Source organism: Leopardus geoffroyi, chromosome B3 (genome assembly GCF_018350155.1).
Source record: "Leopardus geoffroyi isolate Oge1 chromosome B3, O.geoffroyi_Oge1_pat1.0, whole genome shotgun sequence".
In the NCBI taxonomy this organism is placed as follows: Eukaryota; Metazoa; Chordata; class Mammalia; order Carnivora; family Felidae; genus Leopardus; species Leopardus geoffroyi.
Genome location: NC_059337.1, coordinates 118377552 through 118403963, shown reverse-complemented (window position 1 = coordinate 118403963; position 26412 = coordinate 118377552). Strand labels below are relative to the sequence as shown.

Below are 26412 nucleotides of genomic sequence, written 5' to 3'. Positions count from 1 at the left end.
GAGTGTTAGTATCTCCTTTTCCTGAGGCCTTGGTAGCGAAGTAACTTTTCCAAGGCCACTCAGCCGCAAAGCCAGGAGTGGAATTTGGGAGTTTCTGTCCAAGAGCTCGGGGGGAAGAGCAGAAGGCAGAAGTTGGGGAGGGGAAGCTTTGGTGCAGTGCTCTTGCTGTTGTGTAAGGGCCGAGGAGCATTGCAGACATGTGGAGCTGGGTGGGGTGGCCGGCTCTGGCATGGCTCGCTGGGAGGCAGGCCGCTTCTTTCACTCCAGGAGTGGAGCAGAGTGGGGTCATTGATTGCAAACTGGCAGAACGAGTAGAGCAAGCGCCTTGTTCCCTTCTGGCCCCTTCCTTCCGTCATGAAAGGGAATCTTCTTATCTTTTCTTTACCGTTTCCCCCCCCTGACTGAAAATCAGTCTTGCTGCTGTCTAGGCTGTTCTCTCCTTTCTAGCTCAGGGGAAACCGGCCACAGATTAGGATGATTTGAGTAGTAGAACAGGGAGCGAAATAACATGGACGGCAGAAGAAGGAAAAATGAACTATGGTTTCAGTTTACGAGGCATTTTCTCAATTTACCTATTTATTTGACTAGCAACCACTACCCAGTCTGGGAGGGCAAAGATGACTGACTATGTCCTCCCTTTACATGTGGAAAAAAAAAAAAAAAACCCACAATCAGTCCATGTTAAATGATTATGCAAGGCTTGTCAGTAGAGAAACCAGCCTAGGGCTTTGAGCTCCTGGAATTCTTTGCATTGAACTCAGATGCATAGGCCCAACACAGGAACGTGTGTGTTTAACATTCCCCAGGACACTGGGTGTCAAAATCATACCCCCTCGTGCTGACAGGGAGTGCTTTATTTTCATCCCAAATGTGTTGTTTGTTTATATATGTTATGTATATCACTTGGTGGATACTAACATAAATCCTGAGGCACTTAATTGTGTACTTAAAGGCTCCCACATGCCCCCTTTTCAGGTGCCCACCGTATGTATCGTATGTATCGCAGAGAACCATTGCTCTGTGGGCTAACAGAGTCGCAACAGAGTAGACTTTCCGGGGAGGAAATCCCTAGGCCTAGTCTTCTTCCCCAGGACTGTTTGGAAGGTGCTGGCTCTCGAGCCAACCACTCCGACCTTACCTGACTCTTTGCCAGTAGAGCTTTATGGAGCTTTTGTTGTCTCTTTCTCTTGTGGCTGACCTAGCAGTTTGGAACCAGTGAGTGACCCCAGTCCCAAACGGGCTGTTCCATGTAACTTTTTGTTCCTCCCAGTTGTCTGGGAGGTCAGTGAGCCCATCACCAGGTGTATCGAATGCTGCTGTGTGTTAAGCCCTATGGAGGATATAGGGTGGAGAAAAGTGATTAAGGTACCTAGCAACATACATGACATTCATTCATTCATTTATTCGTTCAGTAGCTAGATATTGAGCCTCTCCTATGTTCCAGGTTGTATCCTAAACACTAGGGATGAAAACATAGGATAGATATGGTTCTGCCCTCATGGATCTAGTTAAGGGCACTGTCATTGCAGTAGGCATTCAGTAAATTATTAGCATTGCCATTAACGTTAAGGCTATTAATAACGCAACAATAGTGATGTTATTAATAGGATCATGAGTAGTTTACTGTCTTGATGAGGTTATGGGAAATGAGGGCTCATATTATCACACCCATGGCCTGAATATATGTCTCTAATTGCTCTTTGTCAAACCAGCAGACTCTTAAGAATCAGGAAAGTGTGTTTTCTCTTATGGCTAAAGGATACTGGGTGTAAAGGTTTATCACTCCTTGCTGGAGCAGAACATGGCTTATTTAGATTAGAAACTTTGGCACTGGGATTCTGTATTCTGAGAGTAGGAATCCCATCTTTCTGGGGGTCCAGTCTGAGATCTCACTGGCACTGGGTCTCTTCTCTCCTGCCCTGACTTTTTTTTTTTTTAACATTTATTTATTTTTGAGAGACAGAGACAGAGCATTAAGCAGAAGAGAGAGAGGGAGACACAGAATCTGAAGCAGGCTCCAGGCTCTGAGCTGTCAGCCCAGAACCTGATGTGGGGATTGAACCCACGAACTGTGAGATCATGACCTGAGCTGAAGTTGGACACTTAACCGACTGAGCCACCCAGGTGCCCCTCTCCTGTCCTGACTTCTTAAAGAATTACAATGTTCTTTAAACTGTGAACAGAGGAATTATGGGATGGGTGAATTTTAGCCAACACTTAAAAAAAAAACAGCTTTATTTAGATGTAGTTCATATGACCGTATACTTTACCCTTTTATTTATTTATTTAAAATTTTTTTTTTAACATTTATTTGTTTCTGAGAGACAGAGCACAAGTGGGGGAGGGGCAGAGAGAGAGGGAGACACAGAATCCGAAGCAGGCTCCAGGCTCCGAGCTGTCAGCATGGAGCCTGACGCGGGGCTTGAGCCCACGAACTGTGAGATCATGACCGGAGCCGAAGTCGACGCTTTAACTGACTGAGCCACCCAGGCGCCCCTATTTTACCCTTTTAAAGTATATAGTTCAGTGTTTAGTGCATTTATAAAGTTGTGCAATCCTTAACACTAATTCCAGAACATTTTAATCACTCAAATAGAAACCCTATACCCATTAGCAGTCATTCCCTAGTCCTTCCTTACCCCAGCCATTGGCAACCACTAATATACTTTCTGTTATTATGAATCTGCCCATCATGGATATTTCATATAAACGGAATCATAGAATATGTAGTATTTTTGTGTCTGGCTTCTTTCACTTAGCAGGATGTTTTCAAGGTTTGGCCATGTTGTAGCATGCATCAGTACTTCATTTCTTTTCATGGTTGAATAATAATACTCCATCTTATGGATACACCACATTTTGTTTATCCATTCATCGGTTGACGGACATGAGGGTTGTTTCCCCCTTTTGGCTCTTAGGAATCTTGCTGCTGCCACGAACATTCAATGTTCAAGTTGGCGTGGACATATGTTTTCGGTTCTCTTGGATACATACCCAGGAGTGGAATTACTGATATGTATGGTAACTCCGTGTTTGACTTTTTGAGAAACTGCCATGCTGTTTTCCAGAGTGGCTGTGCCATTTTACATTCTTTTTTTTTTTTTTTTTTTTTTAATTTTTTTTTTTCAACGTTTATTTATTTTTGGGACAGAGAGAGACAGAGCATGAACGGGGGAGGGGCAGAGAAAGAGGGAGACACAGAATCTGAAAGAGGCTCCAGGCTCCGAGCCATCAGCCCAGAGCCTGACGCGGGGCTCGAACTCACGGACTGCGAGATTGTGACCCGGCTGAAGTCGGACGCTTAACCGACTGCGCCACCCAGGCGCCCCGCATTTTACATTCTTACCAGCAGTGAGTGCACAAGCAGTGCAGTTCCTCCGTATTCCCACCAGTGTTGTCATTGTGTTTTTTTTAAAGTACTCTCAACCCCCGACATGGGGCTTGAGCTCACGACCCCGAGATTGAGTTGCATATGCTTACCGACTGAGCCAGCCAGGCACCCCTAATAAGTACGTGAAGATTTGTATTATTCATTTGTTTGTTTGTTTATTTTTTAACCTTTTTTTTTTAGTGTTTATGTTTTGAGAGAGAGACAGAGAGACAGAGCACAAGCCGGGGAGGGCCAGAGAGAGAGGGAGACAATCCAAAGCAGGCTCCAGGCTCTGTGTTGACAGCTCAGCCAGGGCTCGAACCCACAGACTGAGATCATGACCTGAGCTGAAGTCAGATGCTTAACCTACTAAGCCACCCAGGCGCCCCTGTGTTGTTATTTTTTTTAAAGCTCACTTATTTATTTTGAGAGCGAAAGTGCGAGTGGAGGAGGAGCAGAGAGAGAGGGAGAGCTCAGAGCCAGACGCGGGGCTTGATCCCACAAACCGTTAAGATCATGATCTGAGCCAAAACCAGGAGTCAGACACTTAACTGACTGAACCACCCACGCACCCCAGGAGTTCTTTAAATATTCTGGAATACTCATCCTTTATTAGAGAAATGATTTGCAAATACTTTTTCCCATTCTTTGGGCTTTCTTTTCACTGTCTTGATGGTATCCTTGCAGAATACAGATTTTAAATGTCATACCTAAGAAACCAGTGCCTAATCCAGGGTCACAAAGATTTGCTCCTATGTCTTCTGAGAGTTTTATAGTTGTAGCTTTTTCACGAGCATTAAATTGTACTGCCTGAGGGTTTGAAAGTTCTTAGCTGTTTTCTGCCGGTTAGGCTGGGTGGGAGGCTGTCATCCTGGGGCTTTTTTTCCCTTGCAACCTGGACAGGTCATTCAAGGACCTTGACTTTGAGAAGCAGTTGTTCTTGCAGATTTTCTAACTAGTACGCATTTTATATTCCTTTTTTTTTTTTTTTTTTGGAAGGTAACGAATGAAGAAGACTTTATTAGGAAATTGGACTGCAAACCTGATCAGCATCTGAAGGTGGTTTCTATTTTTGGAAATACTGGTGATGGAAAGTCTCATACTCTCAACCATACTTTCTTTTATGGTCGCGAAGTCTTCAAAACGTCCCCTGCCCAGGAGTCCTGCACCGTGGGAGTGTGGGCAGCCTATGACCCAGTCCACAAAGTAGCAGTGATAGACACAGAAGGGCTCTTAGGGGCTACGGTGAATCTCAGCCAGAGAACACGACTGCTGCTTAAGGTCCTGGCCATCTCAGACCTCGTCATCTATCGAACTCACGCAGACCGGCTGCATAATGACCTCTTCAAGTTCCTTGGGGATGCCTCTGAAGCTTATCTCAAACACTTCACCAAGGAGCTCAAGGCTACCACCGCCCGCTGTGGCCTGGATGTCCCCTTGTCCACCCTGGGCCCTGCTGTTATCATTTTCCATGAGACTGTGCACACTCAGCTGCTGGGCTCTGGTAAGTGGACAGGGTACCGTGTCACAGATCAACCTTTCTGGGTACGTGGAGGCAGCCGCTGGGCTGCAGCAGTAACTTGGTGGTGGTGGATTGCCCAGTAAAATTTCTGCCTGGGGCAAGACATGAAGGAGTGTTTGAAGAAGGATGGAGTGAGCAACCACGTCAAAATCTGCTTATGGTCAGGATGAGGACTGAGGATTACAGAGGTCCTTGGTGATCTGGATAAGACCTGTTTCCCAGGGATGGTGGGCATGAAAGCCTGAGCAGGGTAGGATCAAGAAAGAATAGGAGGAGAGGCATTAAGGTTGTGCATATATTCCACTCTTTCAAAGAGTTCAGTTACAAAGGGAAGCAGATAAGCGAAATGATAGCTGGAGGCTGACTTGGGATTTCAGGAGATTTTCCCGTTTTTAAATGGAAGCTGTGAGGTATTGCAGAGATTTGTGTGCTGGTGGGAATGCTTCACTAGGAAGGGAATAATGCAGATGGAAGAGAGCAGGACAGTTGGAGTGAGGCCCACGTGGGTGGGTTGGCCTTAGGAGCAAGGACAGTCCCTCTGTGAGCACAGGAGGGAAGGTAGAGTGTTTGGACACGATTGCAGGTAATTGGTAGATGTGGTGTGTGTGTGGGAGTTGTCTTCCTGTTTCTATCTCCTTAGAGAAGTAGGAAGTAAAATGATCGGAGGGAGGATGGGGGAGCAGGTGCAGCAACAGTAATTGGACACAGGTGGGGCAGTAGTGTGGGCCCCTAACACAGTTGTATCATTTTCCTGCTCCTTCAGTCAGCAGAGTTTCTTAAAAAAAAATTTTTTTTAATGTTTATTTATTTTTGAGACAGAGAGAGATAGCGCAAGCGAGGGAGGGCGGGGCAGAGAGAGAGGGAGACACGGAATCCGAAACAGGCTCCAGGCTCTGAGCTGTCGGCACAGAGCCCGATGCGGGGCTCGAACCCACGAACAGTGAGATCATGACCTGAGCCGCAGTCAGACGCTCAACTGACTGAGCCACCCAGGCGCCCCAAGTCAACAGAGTTTTTTTTTAATTTTTTTTTTTCAACGTTTATTTATTTTTGAGACAGAGAGAGACAGAGCATGAACGGGGGAGGGGCAGAGAGAGAGGGAGACACAGAATCGGAAACAGGCTCCAGGCTCTGAGCCATCAGCCCAGAGCCCGACGCGGGGCTCGAACTCACGGACCGTGAGATCGTGACCTGGCTGAAGTCGGACGCTTAACCGACTGCGCCACCCAGGCGCCCCATCAACAGAGTTTCTTAAGTGCACAATGCCACGTGCTGAGTGCTGGTGCGCAGAGCTGAAAAAAAGCGGTTCTTGCCCTTGAGTAGCTCACAGTTCGGTTGGGGAGACCACATGTGGTCTCTTCTGTAGTGGATGTAGGTCCTGGAGCTGTGGTAGTACAGAAAAGGGACTTTTTTTTTTTTTTAACGTTTATTTATTTTTGAGACAGAGAGAGACAGAGCATGAACGGGGGAGGGGCAGAGAGAGAGGGAGACACAGAATCTGAAACAGGCTCCAGGCTCTGAGCCATCAGTGCAGAGCCTGACGCGGGGCTCGAACTCACGAACCGCGAGATCATGACCTGAACCGAAGTCGAACACTTAACCGACTGAGCCACCCAGGCACCCCGACTTTTTTTTTTTTTTTTTTTAATAATTTACTTTTGAGAGAGTGAGAGAGTGTGAATGGAGCAGGGGAGGGAGAGAGGGAGACACAGAATCTGAAGCAGGCTCCAGGTTTTGAGCTGTCAGCACAGAGCCCCATGTGGGGGCTCAAACCCATGAGTCGTGAGATCACGACCTGAGCCGAAGTCAGGTGCTTAAGCGACTGAGCCACCCAGGCACCCCCAGAGGAGGGAGGATCTTTATAGATCCTAAGGGGATCTAGGAGAGGGGAGGTGATGTTTGAACTCTGGACAGGTGGCTTGATAGGGCAGTGGGGGAAGGACGCTCTGGAAAGCCCAAACCCCTGGTGGTTTGAAGGAGCAGATTGTGTCTAGGAAACTGCGTGTGGTTCTCTAATAGCTTCCTAAGTTCCGTTCTAGCCCCTCAGTGTACCTTCCACACAGGATCCAGGGAGACCTTTTCAAAGGCTTTATCAATAATTTAGATCGTGTCATACTCCTGCTTACAAGCTGTCGGTGGCTTTCTTTTTTTTTTTTTTTTTTTTTTAAATGTTTCCAACGTTTATTTTTGGGACAGAGAGAGACAGAGCATGAACGGGGGAGGGTCAGAGAGAGAGGGAGACACAGAATCGGAAACAGGCTCCAGGCTCTGAGCCATCAGCCCACAGCCCGACGCGGGGCTCGAACTCACGGACCGCGAGATCGTGACCTGGCTGAAGTCGGACGCTTAACCGACTGCGCCACCCAGGCGCCCCTAGCTGTCGGTGGCTTTCACTACAAGCTAGTTATGGTGTCCTTACTGTTAAGTCCTGTCTGTGTCTCTGAACTCCTTCTCTGGTTATGTCCTTCATCCCCTTCCGCTGCCCGCTGCCTGCCCCCGCGCACGTGACATATATATGCACACTCCCTTTAGCAGATACGCCAGCCTTTTCTGTGTTACCACCTTTGCATATGCTGCTCTGTCTGCCTGGAACACTGTTCCCTCAGCAGGCCATACTTCAGATTCAACTCAGCTCTCACTGGCTTGGAGCCCTGGCTCATGTCCCCTGTAAAGTGGTCCTTCTTCCTGCACCCTCACGGTTATGCTCTGTTCATTTGCATCGGGGCACCTATCACTATCTGAAATTATCCTGTGTGCTTCCTTGCTTGTTTTTGTTTCTTTCCCATTAGAGTGGAAACTCTATGAAGTCAGGAACCTTGCCTGTCTTGTAATCTCTATCTAAAGAGCCTGGATGAGTGCTTGACACATGGTTGCCTCTCATTAGATGTTTGTTGGATAAGTAAATGAAGCGGCTCGTTGTATCTGAAGCACGGATTGTACAGGAGGAAATGGTGGAGCTGCTCGGGGGCCAGATCACAGATCCCTTGACTCAGTTCCCAAGTATGACAGGAGCCCCTGAAGGATTTTAAGCAGGGAGTTACATGATCAGATCTATATTTTCAAAAGATCCCACGGCTGCCCGTTGCAGGATGAACTAGAGAGGCATGCCTGGCGGCAGGGAGACCAGCCAGGACGTTACCACGGTACTGGATGAGAAGTGATGGGGGCCGAGCCAGGGCAGTGGCATGCATAAGAGGGAAGTGGAGAGACTGGGGCCGAATGAAGGATGTGGGTCTAGCAGGAAGATGAGAAATCTAAATGTTCCAGCAGAGGCTCCTTAGCAAGTGACTCTGAGGTAAGAAGACTGGAAATGCTGACTTTCAGATGCCTCCTGTGATTTGCATTTTTATGCCACTTTGGATTTTTACAAATGTGGTAAGGGGAAGGTTTAATTTTTAGCTCAGGATTTTGAAATAATGAGCCCTTCATGGATAAAAAAAAATCTTGTTTCTTTGTACCATCTACCGCTAGGTGGTTTTATTTTTTTTACTTTTATTTTCTTAAATTTTATTTATTTGAGAGAGAGAGTGAGAACAAGTGCAGGGCAGGGCAGAGAGAGAGAGAGAGAGAGAGAGAGAATGAATCCCAAGCAGGCTTCATGCTGTCACCATGGAGATCGATGCAGGGCTCAATCCCACGATCCTGGGATCCTGACCTGAGCTAAAATCAAGAATTGGATGCTCAACTGACTGAGCCACCCAGGTGCCCCTAGCTATTTATCTTAAATGTTCATTGGTAGATAACTGGTTAAATATGCCTATAGAATGGAATGTAGCTATTAAAAAGAATAAAGAACTTCTCAGAGTGTGTCATGAAAAGGACAGATACTTACAGTATGTTATTAAGTGATACAAGCAAGTTGCATATATGTGTTGGTAAGTGTGTAGGAAAAAAAAAAGGCCTGAAAGGGTAAACACTGAACTATAACCACCTCTGGGAAGTAGGAGAGAGCGGAGGAAATCTATTTCTTTCCTCCATGCTTTGACATGTTTGGATTTTTTTACAATGAGCAGATTCAAAAGAAAAAAAAAGACTTTCCTTTGAAGTATAATGTACATACAGAAAAGTACACATCATGTCAAAAGTGTATAACACGATGAGTTTCACAGTCTGGATGTATCTGTGAAAGCAGTACCAGACCATGACATGCCAGCACCCACTTCATGGGGAAGCCCTGCTCATGCTCCCTTGTAGGCAAGGCTAACCTGAAGTCTAACAGCGTAAATGAGTTCTGCCTGTAGGTGTACTTTATATAGAGTCAGACTATATACTACTTTTATAGTGAAAGACAGATTTTCTTTTTGAAAGAAGGGTCATTGTTTATGTACCTGTTTCCTTGTCCAGATCACCCCTCCGAGGTGCCAGAAAAGCTCATCCAGGACCGGTTCCGGAAGCTGGGCCGCTTCCCTGAAGCCTTCAGTTCCATTCACTACAAGGGAACGAGGACTTACAACCCTCCCACGGACTTCTCTGGGCTCCGGCGTGCTCTGGAGCAGCAGCTAGAGAACAACACTACCCGTTCTCCCCGGCACCCGGGGGTCATCTTCAAAGCCCTGAAGGTCAGTTGGCTTCTGCCCCAAGTGCCTCTCACTGGGGTACCAGTGGGTGGAGAGAACACTCTGCTCCCATGTTGTTGCTGGGGATTGGAAACCGGGGCTGGAAGGACAGGTTGTAAGGAAAGGAAGTGCATGAGTGGAGTTCGCAAGTGTTGAGTGAGCTCATCTTGCCGGGAGCATGAGTACAGAGGAATCTTGGGTGATAATTAAAAAGTGATGGGTCCCCATGTCAGAAAAACCCGGTATTCAGAGGATAGAAAAAGCGTTCATTTCTGCGTGGTGTGGCCCAGCCCTGGTGAGTTGACCTTGTACTGAGGCTCAGTTATCTGAGCAGGATTCACCTTTTTTTTTTTTTTTTTTTTTTAAGCCTGTATTAATTTATTTAAGAAGGCAACTTTTGTTATCACCATAAATGGAAAACCACTGTCACAGGTAGAAGTTTCCCAAGATAAAAAATGAACACAGACACACTATAACAGTAATTGCTGTTTATTGTATATTAGCATTCAGAGGAATGTGTATAAATTAGTTCATTTAATCCTTACACCACCAGGGCGCCTGGCTGGCTCAGTTGGTAGAGTGTGTGACACTTGATCTCGGGGTTGTGGGTTTGAGCCCCATGTTGGGTGTAGAGATTACTTAAAAATAAAATCTTGGAGCACCTGGGTGGCTCATTTGGTTGCGTGATTCTTGGTTTAGGCTAAGGACAGGATCTCACAGTTTTGGGGGTTTGAGCCTTGCATGGAGCTCTGTGCTGGCAGCTTGGAACTTGCTTAGGATTATCTGTCTCCTTCTCTCTCTGCCCCTCCTCCACTCATGCTGTTTCTGTCTTTCTCAAATAAAAAGTTAAAAAAAAAAATCTTTATAAAGAAAAAATCCTGAGCGGCCTGGGTGGCTCAGTCGGTTAAACGTCCGACTCTGGCTCAGGTCATGGTCTCACTGTTCGTGGGTTCAAGCCCCATGTCAGGCTCTGTGCTGACAGCTCAGAGCCTGGAGCCTGCTTCAGATTCTGTGTCTCCCTCTCCCTCTGCCCCACCCCTGCTCATGCTCTGTCTCTCTGTCTCTCTCTCTCTCAAAAATAAACACAAAAACATTAAAAAAAAAAAAAAAAAGAAAAAATCCTTACATCACCACCCTGTATGAAGTACAGTTACCATCCTCATTTTACAGATGAGGAAACTGAGGCACAGAGGTGAAGTAATCGGTTACACAGTTCGTAAGTAGCAGCAGGTATACACCCTGGCTGGTTTACTCCAGAACCCCCTATAACCAGTAAGACTCTCCTGCTTCTCAACAAATATAACAACATATTATTTCCTCTCTAGAGACTGTTGTTCATGGAAGGAGACTGGGACTTGTTTTTTCTTTATTTAAAAGGGGTATTAAAAGGGGTATTAGGTTCAAGAGATGATAAAGATAATGTTGTTACCTAAGTGAGGCTTTCTCTTTAACAGAATTCTGAAATTTTGAAATTTTGAAAATGAGTTTATTTATTTATATGTTTTTAAAGTTTATTCATTTTACTTATATATATATATATAGAGAGAGAGAGAGAGAGAGAGAAAGAGAGAGAGAGAAAGAGAGTGCACAAGCAGGGGGAGGGGCAGAGAGAGGAGGGGGAGAGAGGGAGAATCCCACTGTGGGGCTTGATCTAGTGAACTGTGAGATCCTGACCTGTGCTGAAATCAAGAGTTGGACACTTAACCAACTGAGCCACCCAGGCACCCCAAAATTTCTCTATTATAAAAAATACCACAACTGTATATCATAAAAGCTCTTTCTATATTTGGAATTATTCTAGGTTGTATTCTCTTGAAGTAGATTGCATCAAAAGCGTGTGTGTATGTATATATCTATGCATCTATCATCGCATTTGTGCTGTTTCGCATAGTTGGACATGGAATTCTATTTAAGTATTTTTACTTATTTGGTGTCTTTTTTTCGGTTTTTCTGTTTTTAGTATTGCAGGGATTTTGTTTCAACACAACCTCTTATTTATTTTACCATTCTTGATAATTCATCAAGTGGATCCCTGTGAATGCTGCTTCCTTTTTGCAGTGTGCTCTTTGCTCTGTGCTAACTGCTGTGTTACCAGGCCTGCAGGCTTAGGACAGAGGAGCAGGAAGGGAGCAGGGCGTTTGGGGCAGTGCTGCGGGTGTGGGATCTGGAGAGAGGCTGGGGATTGTTGACAAGATTGGAGCTAGGGTCATGAGGACACCCCGAGGACTAGGGGATAGAGACTGGGGCCGGGAGGGATAGGAAGGAAGGGATAGGAGAAAGGGGTTTGGCATAAGATGAGGTAGGCTCTGTGCACACTGGAACAAACATCAGACATATGCGGATTTGCCCAACCCGTTGAGGTTTTTAATTTTGTTTTTGTTTAAGTTTATTTATTTATTTTGAGAAAGAGTGCAAGTGGGGAGGGGCAGAGAGAGAGGGAGGCAGAGAATCCCAAGCCGGCTCTGCACTGTCAGCGCAGAGTCGATGTGGGGCTTGAACCCACAAACCGTGAGATCGTGACCTGAGCTGAAGTCTGACGCTTAACCGACTGAGCCACCCAAGAGCCCCCTCCACTGAGTTTTTAAAAGGTTCGTATTGGGGTACAATATAGACAATTAGTGAATATGGGTAAATTGTATATGAGCGTTTCTTGTACTATTCTTTAAACTTTTCTACAAGTTTGAAATTGTATCAAAATGAAGAGTTATCCTTTAGGGGTGCCTGGGTGGCTCAGTTGGTTGGGTGTCTGACTTCGGCTCAGGTCATGATCTCGCAGTCTGTGGGTTCGAGCCCCATGTCGGGCTCTGTGCTGACAAGCTTGGAGCTTGGAGCCTGCTTCGGATTCTGGGTCTCCCTCTCTCTCTGACCCTTCCTAGCTCGTGCTATGTCTCTCTCTCTCTCAAAACAAACAAAACAACAACAACAAAAAACATTAAAAAATTTTTTTGAAAAGTTACCCTTGGGGCGCCTGGGTGGCTCAGTCGGTTAAGCGTCCGACTTCAACTCAGGTCACGATCTCGCGGTCCGTGAGTTCGAGCCCGCATCGGGCTCTGGGCTGATGGCTCAGACCCTGGAGCCTGCTTCCGATTCTGTGTCTCCCTCTCTCTCTGCCCCTCCCCCGTTCATGCTCTGTCTCTCTCTGTCTCAAAAATAAATAAATGTTAAAAAAAAAAAAATTAAAAAAAAAAAAAAGTTACCCTTTAAACAAACTTTGTAGTTTTTGCATCATGGTTGCTTTAGGCTGGATGTTTGTATCCTCCCAGAATTCACGTGTTGAAACCCTAATGCCTGATGTGATGGTATTGGAGGGCCTTTGGGAGGTTATTGAGTCATGAAGATTGAGCTCTCACGAATGAGATTAATTTCTTAGAATGAAGCCCCAAAGAGCTCCCTCGCCCCTTCCACCAAGCGAGGACGTGGTACAAAGGCACCATCTGTAAACCACGAAGCAGGTCCTCACCAGAACCTGACCTTGCTGGTATTCTATCTTGAGCTTCCAGCCTCCAGATCTGTGAGAAATACATTTCCATTGTTTAGAAGCTATCCGGTCTGTGGTATTTTGGGTTCTGGAGTCAGACAGACTTGTAGGAATATTCCAGTTCTGCCACTTACCATCCACTTACTTGGTCTTGGGAACTTTAGTTTATTTGTTCATTGGTTCATTCATTCATTCAAAAAATAAAAGAGTGCATCTATGTGCCAGGTAAAGTTTGAGGTGCTGGAAATATGGTGGAGAACAAGATAGACAATAACCTTTGTCCTTAGAGGACTTCTTCAAACCTTTCTCCTCATCTTTAAAATAGGGATAACAAAAGAATGTTCCCAGGTGCCTGGGTGGCTCAGTCTGTTGAACGTCTGACTCTTGATTTTGGCACAGATCATGATCTCATGGCTCATGGGACGGAGCCCTGCTTGGGATTCTCTCTTTCTCTCCCTCTGCCCCTACCCCACTCATGCTCACATACTTTCTCTGAAATAAAATTAAAACTTAAGAAAAAGGGCGGGGTTGCCTAAGTGGCTCAGTCAGTTAAGTGTCCGATTCTTGATTTTGGCTCAATCATGATCTCACGGTTCGTGGGTTTGAGCCCCATGTCAGGCTCTGTGTTGACAGTATGGAGCCTGCTTGGGATTCTCTCTCTCTCTCTCTCTCTCTCTCTCTCTCTCTCTCTCTGCCCCTCCCCTGCTCTTGCTCTCTCTCTCAAAATAAATAAATAAAACTTAAAAAAAAAAAAAAAAGAATGTTCCCGCTGAAGTTAGGCTGAGGATTAAACGAGAGTAACAGTCTTGAAGAAACAAAGCACTTGGTATATAGTAAACGTTCAGTAAGTGTTCAGTGGGGTGGATGATTCAAAGGAAAAAACTATGAAAAATGATTGTATTTGAATAATTCATGAAATACATACTTCTAGTTAGAGTTGAGGTACTTAAATGTACTGGCTTATGTCCTTGAAGTGGCTCAAAGGTAGTCACAGTGGAAGATTCCACCGTCAAAAGAGGCAGAATCCATACCGTTATACAAAGAACTGTAAATCTGATCAGTATACATAAAATTTTTTTTTAATTTTTAATGTTTATTTTTGAGAGAGAGAGAGAGCAAGCAGGGGAGGGCAGTGAGAGAGGGAGACACAGAACCCAAAGCAGGCTCCAGGCTCCAAAATGTCTGCACAGAGCCTGACAAGGGGCTCGAACTCATGAACCATGAGATCATGACCTGAGCCGAAGTCAGATGCTTAACTGACCGAGCCACCCAGGCTCCCTGATTAGTGTACATTTTAATGACAAGGCCAATGGCTGGGTTCTAGAATTCCTTAGGTTTTCTCTAAGCTAACCCAGCTTAATGTCTAAATTAGACTGTCAAGCACACTGAGTGCTGTAAGCAGTAATTAGCGCTCAGGGATTTTTTACCCTCAGGAGATTTGGATGTCCTCCTCCAGGCCAGTTTGTTAGGCAATTTTGAAAAAAATAGTTACACTCTATGCGTAGGAGTTGGTATGGTTCATGAAGTTTTCTGTAAATACACTGAGCCTGGTCAGCTGGAGTTGCGATGATTCTTGGTAACCAGGACCTGCGGAGTTTCACTTGGACCCTGTATTCTTTAGTCTCTGGAGTGGAGACTCAGGACATGCGGCTTCTCTCCACGGGCAGAAGTTATCTATTGAAGCATGCGTCTCTAGGGAATTGTGGGGTTCTTGCAGCTTGCTGAAATCCTGGAAAAATTTGTTTTTGTCTTTTTTGGTTGTTGCTTTTAAAATTTCTTCTTTAGGTCAGAAGTTGTTACTTCTCTGATTATCATTCTGATGGAAAGCTACTGGTGAGATTTGCATTAGGCAAATTGACCCAGTAGAGTTTTATTGCTGTTAAAATACACTAACTGAAATCTTCATAGTTCATAGCAGTGTATAATAGAATAGCTGTCCTTCTCCATTTATTTTTTATTTTTTTAAGTTTATTTGTTTATTTTGAGGAGTGGGAGGGGAAGAGAGAGAGGGAGAGTGAGAGAGTCCCAGTGTGGGGCCCGAACTCATGAACCACGAGATCGTAACCTGAGCTGAAACCAAGAGTTCGATGCCTAACCCACTGAGCCACCCAGGCACCTCTCCATTTATTTTTTATTTGGCTTTATTTTGTTGTATTCATTTTTACAAGGAGCCTTGAATTCTTTTTGGAACAGATGAGTGGGGATGGGCATAAACAGATAAATTATCAATGCCAAAATAATTTGTTTGGCTTCCTGCTTCTCCCAGTTTTTTTCTTTCTCTCTCTGGTATTCTTAGCCTTGTCCTATTCCTAGCTAACTCAATAGAAACACTTCACGAAGTGGTATGTCCTAATATGACAAATGTAATTTTTTTTCCTATCTAAATTTCTCTTTATTTAAAAAAAAATTTTTTTAATGCTTATTTTTGAGAGAGAGAGACAGAGTGCAAGCTGGGGAAGGGCAGAGAGAGAGGGAGACACAACATTTGAAGCAGGCTCCAGGCTCTGAGCTGTCAGCACAGAGCCTGACATGGGGCTCGAACTCACGAACCGTGAGATCGTGACCTGAGCCGAAGTCAGACGCTTAACTGACTGAGCGACCCCGGCACCCCAATTTCTCTTTATTTTAGATAAGATGTACAGGAATATTGTCAGGAGAAAGTGTATAAACTTTTAAGAGCATGCAGACACAAATCACAAATGAGGGGATCAAAACTGGGATGCACAAATATAGAAATCTCAGCTCTCTAGGGATCAAAGAAACTCAAATGAAAACCCCAGCGGTATGAGGGCAAACACTGAAAAGTCTGGCAAGAAAATGTCCAAAAGGATGTGAAGCAGGGCAGACTCTTACTGACTTCCCATGGTGGTGGCGGGGGCGGGGGGCACCTGGACACCTGGGGGGCTCAGTCTGTTGAGCATTGGGACTCTTGATTTCCCCTCAGGTCATGATCCCAGGGTCATGGGATCCAGCTTTGTGTTGGGCTTTGTGCTGAGCGGGGAGCCTGTTTAAGATTCCCTCTCTCTTTGTCTGCCCCTCTCCCACACACTCTCTCTCTAAACAAACAAACAAAAACAAAAGCTGCCAGTTGAAGTTAAAATTAGTACAACCATGGCTTCTGACTGGCTCAGTTGGTAGAATGTGCGACTCTTGATCTTGGGGTCATGAGATTGAGCCCCATTGAGCATAGAACTTACTAAAAAAAAAAATTAAAAGTAAACAAAATTAGTACAACTGTTTTGAAATGCAATTTAGAAATATGTAGTGTAGGTGAAGATATGAGTAATATATATTCTAGGTGTATCATCTCTAGGAATTTATCTTAAACTCTTCCACAGGAACATAGGAGACCTTTAGAGGGGATGTGAATAGCACATTCTTTGTAATGGCAAAATAATATAAGCTAAGTATGAAAAAGTAGATAAATGGTGGTATGTGAGTCTTTGCTACTTATTTGTTTGTTTTAATTTTAGAGAGAGAGGGAAATAGGATCTCAAGCAGGCTGCATGCTCACTGTGCTTGGGGTTCGATCCCATGACCCTGGAATCATGACCTGAGCCAATATCAAGAGTTGGATACTCAAGTGACTGAGCCACCCTGGTGTCCCTCTTTGCTATTTATTTATTTTTCTATTTTAAAGTTTATTTTGAGAGAGAGAGAGCTTGCAGTCGTGGGGGGGGGGGGGCCTTGGGACAGGCAGAGAGAGAGGGAGAGAGAGAGAAACCCAAGCTGGCTCCATGCTGTCAGCGCAGAGCCTGACGTGGGCTCAATTCCATGACCCTGGGATCATGATCTGAGCTGAAATAAGAGTCGGACACTCAGTCAACTGAGCCACCCAGGTGCTCGTCTTTGCTATGTATGTATGTATGTATGTATGTATGAATGAATGAATGAAAGAGAGCATAAGTGAACGAGGGGCAGAGAGTGAGAGAGAGAATCCCATGAGGGGTAGTCCCACAGGGGCAGAGAGAAAGAGAGAGAGAAGCATGCCTCACTTGAAGCAGGGCTTTGTGTTTTACCTGGAGCAGAGCTCGAACTCACGAACTGTGAGATCATGACCCGAGCTGGAGTCAGCTGCTTACATGACTGAGCCACCCAGGTGCCCGCTACTTATTTAAACAGAGAATTGGGGTCAGAGTGTATGTATGTGCAGTTACATACTTTGCTTTGTTCACGGAACATTGAAGCCTAGTGTTTTCCCCCATGCCATTAAATGTTTTATGAAAACACGTCTTGAAAAAAAAAAGCTGTCTGCTTTTCGTTTATACGGAGGACGGACCATTTTTTACATTTAGTTAATTTTGCTTATTTTAGTAGTGGTTTTCGTCTTTTCCTTCTTCTATTTTCCGTATATTTAAAGGTATTGTTTACATTGTGCCTGTTTCCTTAGGGTAAATGACAACCCCTCTGCTATTACTGACTGATGTCACCGATTGTTCACTGTGGGCCACGTAGTGTATGCTCTGCACTGCGTGTAATAGATTCACTTAATCCTCATACCTGCTGTATGAGGTAGAGACGTGGAGGCATAAAGCTAATTAATTTGCTTGAGATGACTCAGTCAGTGGTGGAGAATCTGAACCAGCTAGTCTGGCTACCAGGTCGGAGCCTTTAACCCAGTGGAATCTGGTCCTTCTCAGTAGTTACTCCACTCCTAAGAAGGTCAGAGAGTGTAGTCATCTTGAAAGGTTCCTGATGCACGTGCCAGTTGCCTTTAGAAAGGATAGTCCCGTAAATTGTATTTTCATGTTCAAAAAGTCATTTATTAATTAAAAAAACAATGTGTGTTCATGATATACAATTCAAATAGTACAGAAATGCGTAAGGTACGAGTTAAGGTCCCTCTCCACCCCCGTCATAACCATTACTAATACTTGTATATGCTTCTAGAGATTTTCAGTGCTACACAAGTATATCGTGTATTTATTTTTCTCCCTTAAAGGGATCGTATGATTCCTGTTATCCTTCAGCTTGCGTTTTTTCACGGAATCTTGAATTATCTTTCTAAAATAGTACATAAAACATACCTTGTTCTTTTTTTTTTTATACTGAACATTCTGCGTGTACTTTATTTTTTATTTTTTAAAAATTTTTTTAAAACATGAAATTTATTGTCACATTGGTTTCCATACAACACCCAGTGCTCATCCCAAAAGGTGCCCTCCTCAATACCACCATCACCCACCCTCCCCTCCCTCCCACCGCCCATCAACCCTCAGTTTGTTTTCAGTTTTTAAGAGGTTGTTTTTTTAATGTTTGTTTATTTCCAAGAGACAGAGTGAGCATGAGTGGGGGAGGGGCAGAGAGAGGGAGAAGGAATCCTAAGCAGGCTCGGTGCTCAGCTTGGAGCCCGACAAGGGGCTGGATCCCATGACCTTGAGATCACAACCTGAGCTGAAATCAATCAAGAGTCGGCCACGGAGGCACGCCTGAAACATACCTCTTTCTTAATGCAATTAGTGTACTTTAAAAAAGTTACTAGCTGTATCTTACTTATGAGCTTCCACCTGGTTGATGTAGGGCTGTTGGATTCCCAGGGAGCCTAAGTGCCCCTTTCCATGTTCATTATGGAACAGGAAATGTGCTGAATGAGAAGGATGGGAAGAGTTTGCAGAATTTGTGTGAGAGAGAGGTCTACAGTGGTCCTCTGCTCTCGTGGCCCGCCCGCTGTTTTCTGATTCATCATGCTGACCTGATCATTCTTCCTGCCAATCGGCCACTGTGTGGTCCAGGCTCCAGTCCCTCTTTTCTAGCAGGGTTATTTCCCCCTTCTTGACCAGGTTCCATGGTAGTAACAGCTCACACTCCTACCAGCAGAGCGTGCCCTCACTGAGCAGGTAAATCTGTTTAAAGAGCTGTTCAGGTTTCTGTTGAATAAGGGAGTGAAATACTGAATTAACTTACCTGTATTTACAGTTCTGAATATGTGAGAGAACCGTCTTAAACCTTCTTTAGCCTCTGATCTTTAATTGTAGAAACTCTGACTTTTCAATTCTATCACATCAGGAGGTATCTATTTATAAAGTTATTACATTTGGGAGTTGGGTGGCATCAGTGATTTACGTAAGAGTCTCCATTTTGAATCAGAAAATTCACCGCTAGCCCTTGATGACTGGGACTAACCTTACAGGTTCAGTAGAAAGGGTCATACTGTTGCCAAGGCAACTAAAGTTCAAGATCATCTGGTCTCCAGGCAACCTTTTCTAGAGTTGTCTCAAATGCTCCCCCTAGCTTTCTCAGGAGAGGTCCTTCCCTGCCTTTCTCTAACAGCTTGGGGACCTCAGGAGGAGGAGAGCCCAAGAAAAACTGGAATGATGTGAGGTTTGGAATCTTTGAAAGACGAAGTATATGAATTAGGTGGCAGGGTCCACACTGGAAAGAAAGGAGGATCGTTTCTCTTTACCCTTGTATCTAAAACACACTAACATTGGATTTGTTTTGAACAGCTCTGCTGTTATATTCCCATACTGTTGGTGGATGTCAGTCCTCCCGAAGTTTGTTAAGCTCCGATTCATTACTAACTACCAGCTCTTCGGTGACTTGAGGGAAGTGAGAGGGGTGATGAGCGTCTGAAGTGATGAGGCTGGTTAACCTAGGAGTTCTTCTCTTTCTGATGTCACAAGAGGTTATGGCTGCCCTGGCCAGCATAAGCCAGCAGTGACTTGGTCTAGGGCGGGCGGCGGTGGAGGTTCTGTGGGCATGCGTACCACGGAATCAGGCTGCAGACTGTTTCATGCCTTGAGATGCTTGCTGCCATTTTTCTGAAGAACTTTCAGAGAAGTGAGCCAGGCCACTTGGGTTTGGAACAGAAAGAACCTTGTGCTGCCACTGTTCCTGGGCTGCAATTTTATATTTTCGGGGGAGTGGCATCCCCCCTGAATTCGGCCCAGCTGGTGAACTCGGGCTACATTTGATATTTTTCCTGAGGGAAACTAGTACTTAGGTTATCCTTTCAGTTACTTGTTTAAAAGAAAAAACTCTGGGGTAAAGATACTTTTTTTTTTTTTTTTAATATAATTTATTGGCAAATTGGTTTCCATACAACACCCAGTGCTCATCCCAACAAGCACCCTCCTCAATGCCCATCACCCACTTTCCCCTCTCTCCCACCCCCCATCAACCCTCAGTTTGTTCTCAGTATTTAAGAGTCTCTTATGGTTTGCCTCCCTCCCTCTCTGTAACTTTTTTTGCCCCTTTCCCCTCCCCCATGGTCTTCTGTTAAATTTCTCAAGGTCCACATATGAGTGAAAACATATGGTACCTGTCTTTCTCTGCCTGACTTAAGATATTCTTTTTTGGTTTTCCCTATACCTCTTTAGTAGCTTCTATGTTCCTTAGTTTTTTTTTTTTTTTTCCTTCCTATGTTACCCCATCAGATACACACGTCTTTTTGCAACTAAATATTTACCCACTGAGTTCAAGCCCCACATTGGCCATAGGGCCTACTAAAGAAAAAAAAAATAGGGATACCTGGGTCGCATAGTTGGTTAAGTGTTCAACTCTTGATTTTGGCTCAGGTCATGATCTCACGGTTTGTGAGATCGAGCCCCTCGTCGGGCTCGGCGCTGACAGGGGAGCCTCCTTGGGATTCTCCCTCTTCGCTCCTCCCACACGTGTGTTCATTCTCTCTCTGTCTCTCTGTCTCTGTCTCTCAAAATAAACTGAAAAAAAAAATTAAAAAATAGGGATACCTGGGTGGCTCAGTCAGTCGAATGTCTGACTTAGGCCCAGCTCATGATCTCGCAGTTCATGGGTTCGGGCCCTGTGTTGGGCTCTCTGCTGTCAGTGCAGAGCCTGTTTTGGATGCTCGGTCTCCCTCTCTCTCTCTCTGCCCCTCCCCAGCTTGCTCTCTCTTTCAAAACTAAATAAACTTAATAAATAAATAAATAAATAAATAAACAAATAAATAAATAAATAAATAAAGGAGCCCCTCTCTGGCTCAGTCGGTGGAGCATGTGACTCTTGATCTCAGGGTCGTGAGTTCAGTCCCCACTTTGGGCATAGAGCTCGCTAACTAAATAAAATTCGCCAACAAATGGAAGCAACTGTGAAGACCAGTGAGCTGTCTTGGAAAGGAGGGAGGTTCTTGTATCCCCTTTGTGTTACCTGGATTAGGTAGGAGGGTATCCAAGGAAAAAAATAAGAAAATTATCAGCATAGGAAACAACACAAAGGACGTTAATAATGGCAGCGAGTGTTTTCTATGCTCTTAATTTATGCCAGGTGCTCCTCATGTTTAAGTTCATCTGATCTTTATAGTCTAATTGTGAAGACTCCTATTGAGGAAGGTACTACCAGCATCCCCATCTTATAGATAAGGAAGTAGAGGCACAAAGGGTGCAGACCTGGAAACTACAAGCTGATATGCCTTTGCGGGGGAGGGGGGTGTCTCATGTTTTATTTACCCAAATTGTTCGGTGTCATACTGTGCCCAGGTTTGCACAGTCTGTATCCATCAAACTTCCTCTCCAAATCTTTCAATAAACTGATGCATTAGGAACATGATGCTGTATTTTCCCACAGCCAGCCCCAGACAGCTATGCATATACCTGTTGGAGAAATACAGCTTTAAGAGTTGTCAGTAATTTGGCAAATCAGGGAGCAGCTGGCGTTAAATTTGAGAGGGTCTGTGGGCATGAGATGAAGCCTGGCGCGGAGGGCAGGGCGGAGGTTGGCGTATGCACGGGGGTTGGACCGCTTCGTTTCAGACGTCCTAGTTGAGCACCTGTCACGACCTTCGCTGGGAGTCAGCGGAGGACACAAAGGTAGGAAACCGCTTTCACGGCGCGTGTCTTCTCGTCTGCGAGGTCAGATCCGTACAGCTGGGCCATAACTTTGTCTCATTGCCTAGTTACTCAGTGCCTCTGTCAGGTATCGAGTACGACAGCTGTTTGGAGAAGGCTGTTTGGAGTGTGGTTTGTCTTGAGGGGTTGGGAAGGCTTTGGGGGAAGAGGCGAGACCAAAAACCCCTGGAAGGATGGGTCATTTCGAAGTGGGACAGAGTAGGCCATGTAGGCTGGCGAGTGATTCTACTTTTGATTCTTGTTTATTCTCTTTAATATTCCTATGTATAGTTATTTATATTCTCTCTCTGGAAAGCTTAGTGTTTTCCCTAAGCTACTCCTCACAAAATACCCCCAAGAGGACAGGACTTACATGTATTATTTGTCAGGCCTTTTCTATTGGTCTAAGTGAAGGATTGCCACTTGCTGGGCCATTGCTGTCAGATGGTGTCTTCAGGGCCCCGTGCCTTAGCCTCGCAGAGGCCAAATATGAATGCCCTTAGGTGAGCCGTGCACCCTCACTTTGACACGTTCCTTGCCATTAGTGTCCCACACCTGGCCTGGCTCAACACTGATGTCATGTGCCTCTGTAAACACTTGATTTTGGAATTCAGGATACTAAGACCTCACTGAGAAAAGGAAAAGGAACTTGAACAAGTAAGTTCTCATTTAAGTGAAATTCCCTTCAGAGCTTGAGAGCCTTAGTTTAAATTTTTATTTTTTACATTGATTTATTTTTGAGAGACAGAGACAGAACACAAATGGGGGAGGGGCAGAGAGAGAGAGAGAGAGAGAGAGAGAGAGAGGGAGGGAGGGAGGGAGGGAGACACAGAATCCGAAGCAGGTTCCCGGCTCCGAACTGTCAGCATAGAACCCAATGTGGGGCTCGAACTCACGAACTGTGAGATTGTGACCTGAGCCAAAGTTGGATGCTCAACTGACTGAGCCACTCGGGCGGCTCACGAGAGCCTTAGTTTAAAATCAATCTGCTCTTTTCCCAAATTGCATCTTAAATTTTCTTTTGCCTTTTTACTAAGGGAAATAACTTGTCTTTCTGTTTTAGCCACTTTTCCTTCTCTTCCCCTGGAATAGTGCATGGCTGCCTCAGCACGGGAGATTGAAACTTAGAAGCCCGGAACTGCATGCATACAATGATTTTTAAAATTTGGGCGCCTGGGTGGCTTAGTCAGTTAAGGGTCTGACTTTGGCTCAGGTCATGATCTCACGGTTCTTGGGTTCGAGCCCCGTGTCGGGCTCTGTGCTGACAGCTCGGAGTTGGGAGCCTGCTTTGGATTCTGTGTCTCCCTCTCTCTCTCTGCCGCTCCCCGCTTGTGCTCTGTCTCTGTCTCTCAAAAATAAATCCCATTAAAATAAAAATAGAAAATCCCATTTCTATTTAATTTATATAATTTTTTCCCATTGCATATGAGTAAGGGCCTGGCAGGAAGAAGTTAACCTGGAAAATACTTCAGTATAAAGTAGTGCCTGAAAACAGAGGACCAGCAATGAAAGCTACCTTTCAACATAAAATTTTTCAGTTTGCTTTTGCAAATACTTTATCTTTTCTGGCATTTATTTTGGCCATTTGCGGTCTTTTAGGTTACTGTAGTTGACAAAAGGCTGCCAGGCACCGTATTCTTCCTTGTTTTTTGGCTGATGCCTTCCTTTTGACACTGAGATAGTTCTGTGGCCTAGCGGAAAAAGAGCGCCTGTGGTTAGAACTGGGGTAGACGCCCAGGGAACTCCCAGCTCACCGCTCAGCTCTGCCTCTCTCTGACTTAAAGACGAGCCCTCTTCTCAGGTCTCAGTTCCTTGGTTCCTGCTTCAAAAGATGCAATGGGCATTAGTCAATGTCTGTGGTGGTTTTGAATGAAAGACTGAGTGTGTGAGGTGTTCCTAACCTCCAAGGTAATCAGGAGAGCGCAGTAACTTTGTTGGCTCCCTTCTGACCTCTTGGGAAATGAGCTGGTTCTTCCTCAGGTTTCCTGTGGTGAGGACTGGGGCATGTCGGGCCAAGAAGGTCGAGGGTGAGGAGCAGAAGTCATTGGGTTGCCTCTCCTGGCCGTGGAGCCTGTGAGAAATAAGCCAGCAGCGAGGGGGGACTTAGAAAGGCACGTAGTGGAAGGGCCAAAGCACGGGGGGCTCCGCCAAGTGCCTTCACGTGTCGCCTTCCCTCCTCGGCAGGCATTGAGTGACCGCTTCAGCGGTGAGATCCCCGATGACCAGATGGCGCACAGCTCCTTTTTTCCAGATGAATACTTCACCTGCTCTTCCTTGTGCCTCAGCTGTGGGTAAGTGAGGCTGGCCATCTTGGGAAAAGAGGCTCAGAATGCAGACTTCAGTGTGCATGCGGATCACCTAGGGTCTGGGTAAATCACAGACTCTGAATTAAGGATGGGCGGGGCTCTGAGAAGGACACTGCCAATAAGTACCCAGGTGGTCCTGGCAGTCGGGGGACCACACTCTGAGGTTGTAAGACACATGATTATGAAGAATCCTCTGAAGATTCCCACCTCGTTTAGATGGGCCATTGCCTTCTGGTTTGGGAAGTTTTTACTACAGAAAACTTCAGGGGCGCCTGGGTGGCTCAGTCGGTTAAGCGTCCGACTTCGGCTCAGGTCATGATCTCACGGTCCGTGAGTTCGAGCCCCGCGTCAGGCTCTGGGCTGACAGCTCAGAGCCTGGAGCCTGTTTCCGATTCTGTGTCTCCCTCTCTCTCTGCCCCTCCCCCGTTCATGCTCTGTCTCTCTCTGTCTCAAAAATAAATACACATTTAAAAAAAAAAAAAAAAAAAGAAAACTTCAGTTGGTTTGTTTTTCTGTGTTTCTCCTACCAAGGCTTTTTCGCTGTAGTGTTTAAACTCATTGATATTTGGTAGCCTAGTGTGTACAAAGCTCTGTGGTAGGTATTAGTCCTGGTTGATTCCTTTCACCGTAAGGGCAAACTCCGAGCACATTAGAATTATCCAGGGATCTTACAAAATCATCAAGGACTGGGCCTCCCTTCCAAGGATTCACACTTAACAGATCTGGGGTGGGGCCTTCACACTGGTGCATTTAAAAAGGGTCCTCAGATGATTGTAATATGTTGAGTTGAGAACGCTGTTAGGGCAGTGCTTCTCAAATTTTATAATCTGTGTATTTATCACCTCGGGATTTTTTTTAAAATGCAGATTCTGAACCAGAAGGCCTGCTTTTAAGATTGTGTATTTCTGGGGTGCCTGGGTGGCGCAGTCGGTTAAGCGTCCGACTTCAGCCAGGTCACGATCTCGCGGTCCGTGAGTTTGAGCCCCGCGTCAGGCTCTGGGCTGATGGCTCAGAGCCTGGAGCCTGTTTCCGATTCTGTGTCTCCCTCTCTCTCTCTGCCCCTCCCCCGTTCATGCTCTGTCTCTCTCTGTCCCAAAAATAAATAAACGTTGAAAAAAAAAAAATTAAAAAAAAAAAAAAAAGATTGTGTATTTCTAACACACTCCCAGGTGATGCCTGTGCTGCTGGTCTGTTGACCACACTTTGTTATGGGGGCTTTAGGCAGTGATTCTCCCATTTTAGTGTGCACCAGAAAAACACGTTAAAACAGATTGTTGGGCCTTGCCTCCCCAGTTTCTGATTCAGTTGGTCTGATGTAGGGCCTGAGAGTTTGCATTTCTGATAAGTCCCCAGGTAATGCTGATGTTGCTGATTGGGGCCACCCTTTGAAGATCACTGGATTAATTTGAGCTGTTGATGGCTATTAAATCACGGTCAGGTGACTTGTCCCATGGAGCTCGGAGGATTTAAGTGCTTTGCAGTCTCCTGGTCCCATAGACACTTCCCCACCCCACCACCTTCTTCACCATTGAATTGTCTTTGCTCACATCAGGACCTCTGGTCCTCCTCCTCCAGATTTATCCATTTAGGGGAGGAGATCTGAGCCTTTTGTGAAAGGTTTTGTTTGTTTGTTTTTGCATGGAACCCTTAGGCTACCTGCTGGGCTCAGAAAGGCCACCACCTTGGCTCTGAATATGTAAAAAGGATTTGGTTCTTAGATTACACAGTCTGGGCTCAGAGAATGAAGGTTATTTTGGTGAGGAAAGAGGGATGGTAGTTGCCAGCATGACTTACTTTCCTTTTTGTTTACTCCATAGCCCAGCACGAGGGACTTAGGTTCTTTTGGATCATCACTTTTCCATTCTAACAGCCTCACCAGGGTTTCCAGAACTTTCCCTTCTATCACAGTGGAACTCTAAAGTCCCGATCTCTGTTTTTGCCTTGTCAGGATGGCAGAGCTCACTGTTGATTCGGAAGGTTTTCTTGTTCAGCTTAAGCCTCCTCTTAATGTATTGCCAAATTTTGGAGGTTGGTTTTTGTTTTACATCTTGGCAGCCTGTTCTGGCTAAACTTCCCGTTTCCTGCTTTTTGGATTTGGGGGTTTGCCGAGAGCCATTCAGTCTTTATCTCCTGTCAAGGTGGTGTCTTCAGGCTCCTCCTTTCCGCTGTGGGACCAGGTGGCTTTTCCTGGAGGAGATTCCTCCTTTTCTCCTTTCTCCTTTCTCCTCACACAAGGCCAGTAGTGCCTTTGAGTGCTGTTGGTTCAAGTACAAGAGAGGCATGTGGATTTCTGAGACATGCGCCGTGCCCTCTGTGCTCACTATTCAGGGCCCAGTTCGTAACCAAGGTCTGGTTTCGGCCCTGTGTCTGGCTCCGGCTCAGACTCTGTGGAAGTGG

The 26412-nt window shown here is 45.4% G+C and overlaps 1 protein-coding gene across 2 annotated transcripts in view; it reads left to right on the top strand.

Annotated features, from left to right (window-relative positions):
- Positions 1-26412, top strand: part of ZFYVE1 (zinc finger FYVE-type containing 1) — a 54235-nt gene that overhangs the window by 19551 nt on the left and 8272 nt on the right. The window contains exons 3-5 of one of the 2 annotated variants that reach the window (XM_045451456.1): positions 4370-4874; positions 9237-9451; positions 23894-24000. In XM_045451456.1, the coding sequence (XP_045307412.1) occupies positions 4370-4874; positions 9237-9451; positions 23894-24000 (827 nt within the window). Of the gene's footprint in view, positions 1-4369; positions 4875-9236; positions 9452-18448; positions 19248-23893; positions 24001-26412 lie in introns of those variants that run through there. The other variant, XM_045451457.1, reaches the window with a different exon arrangement.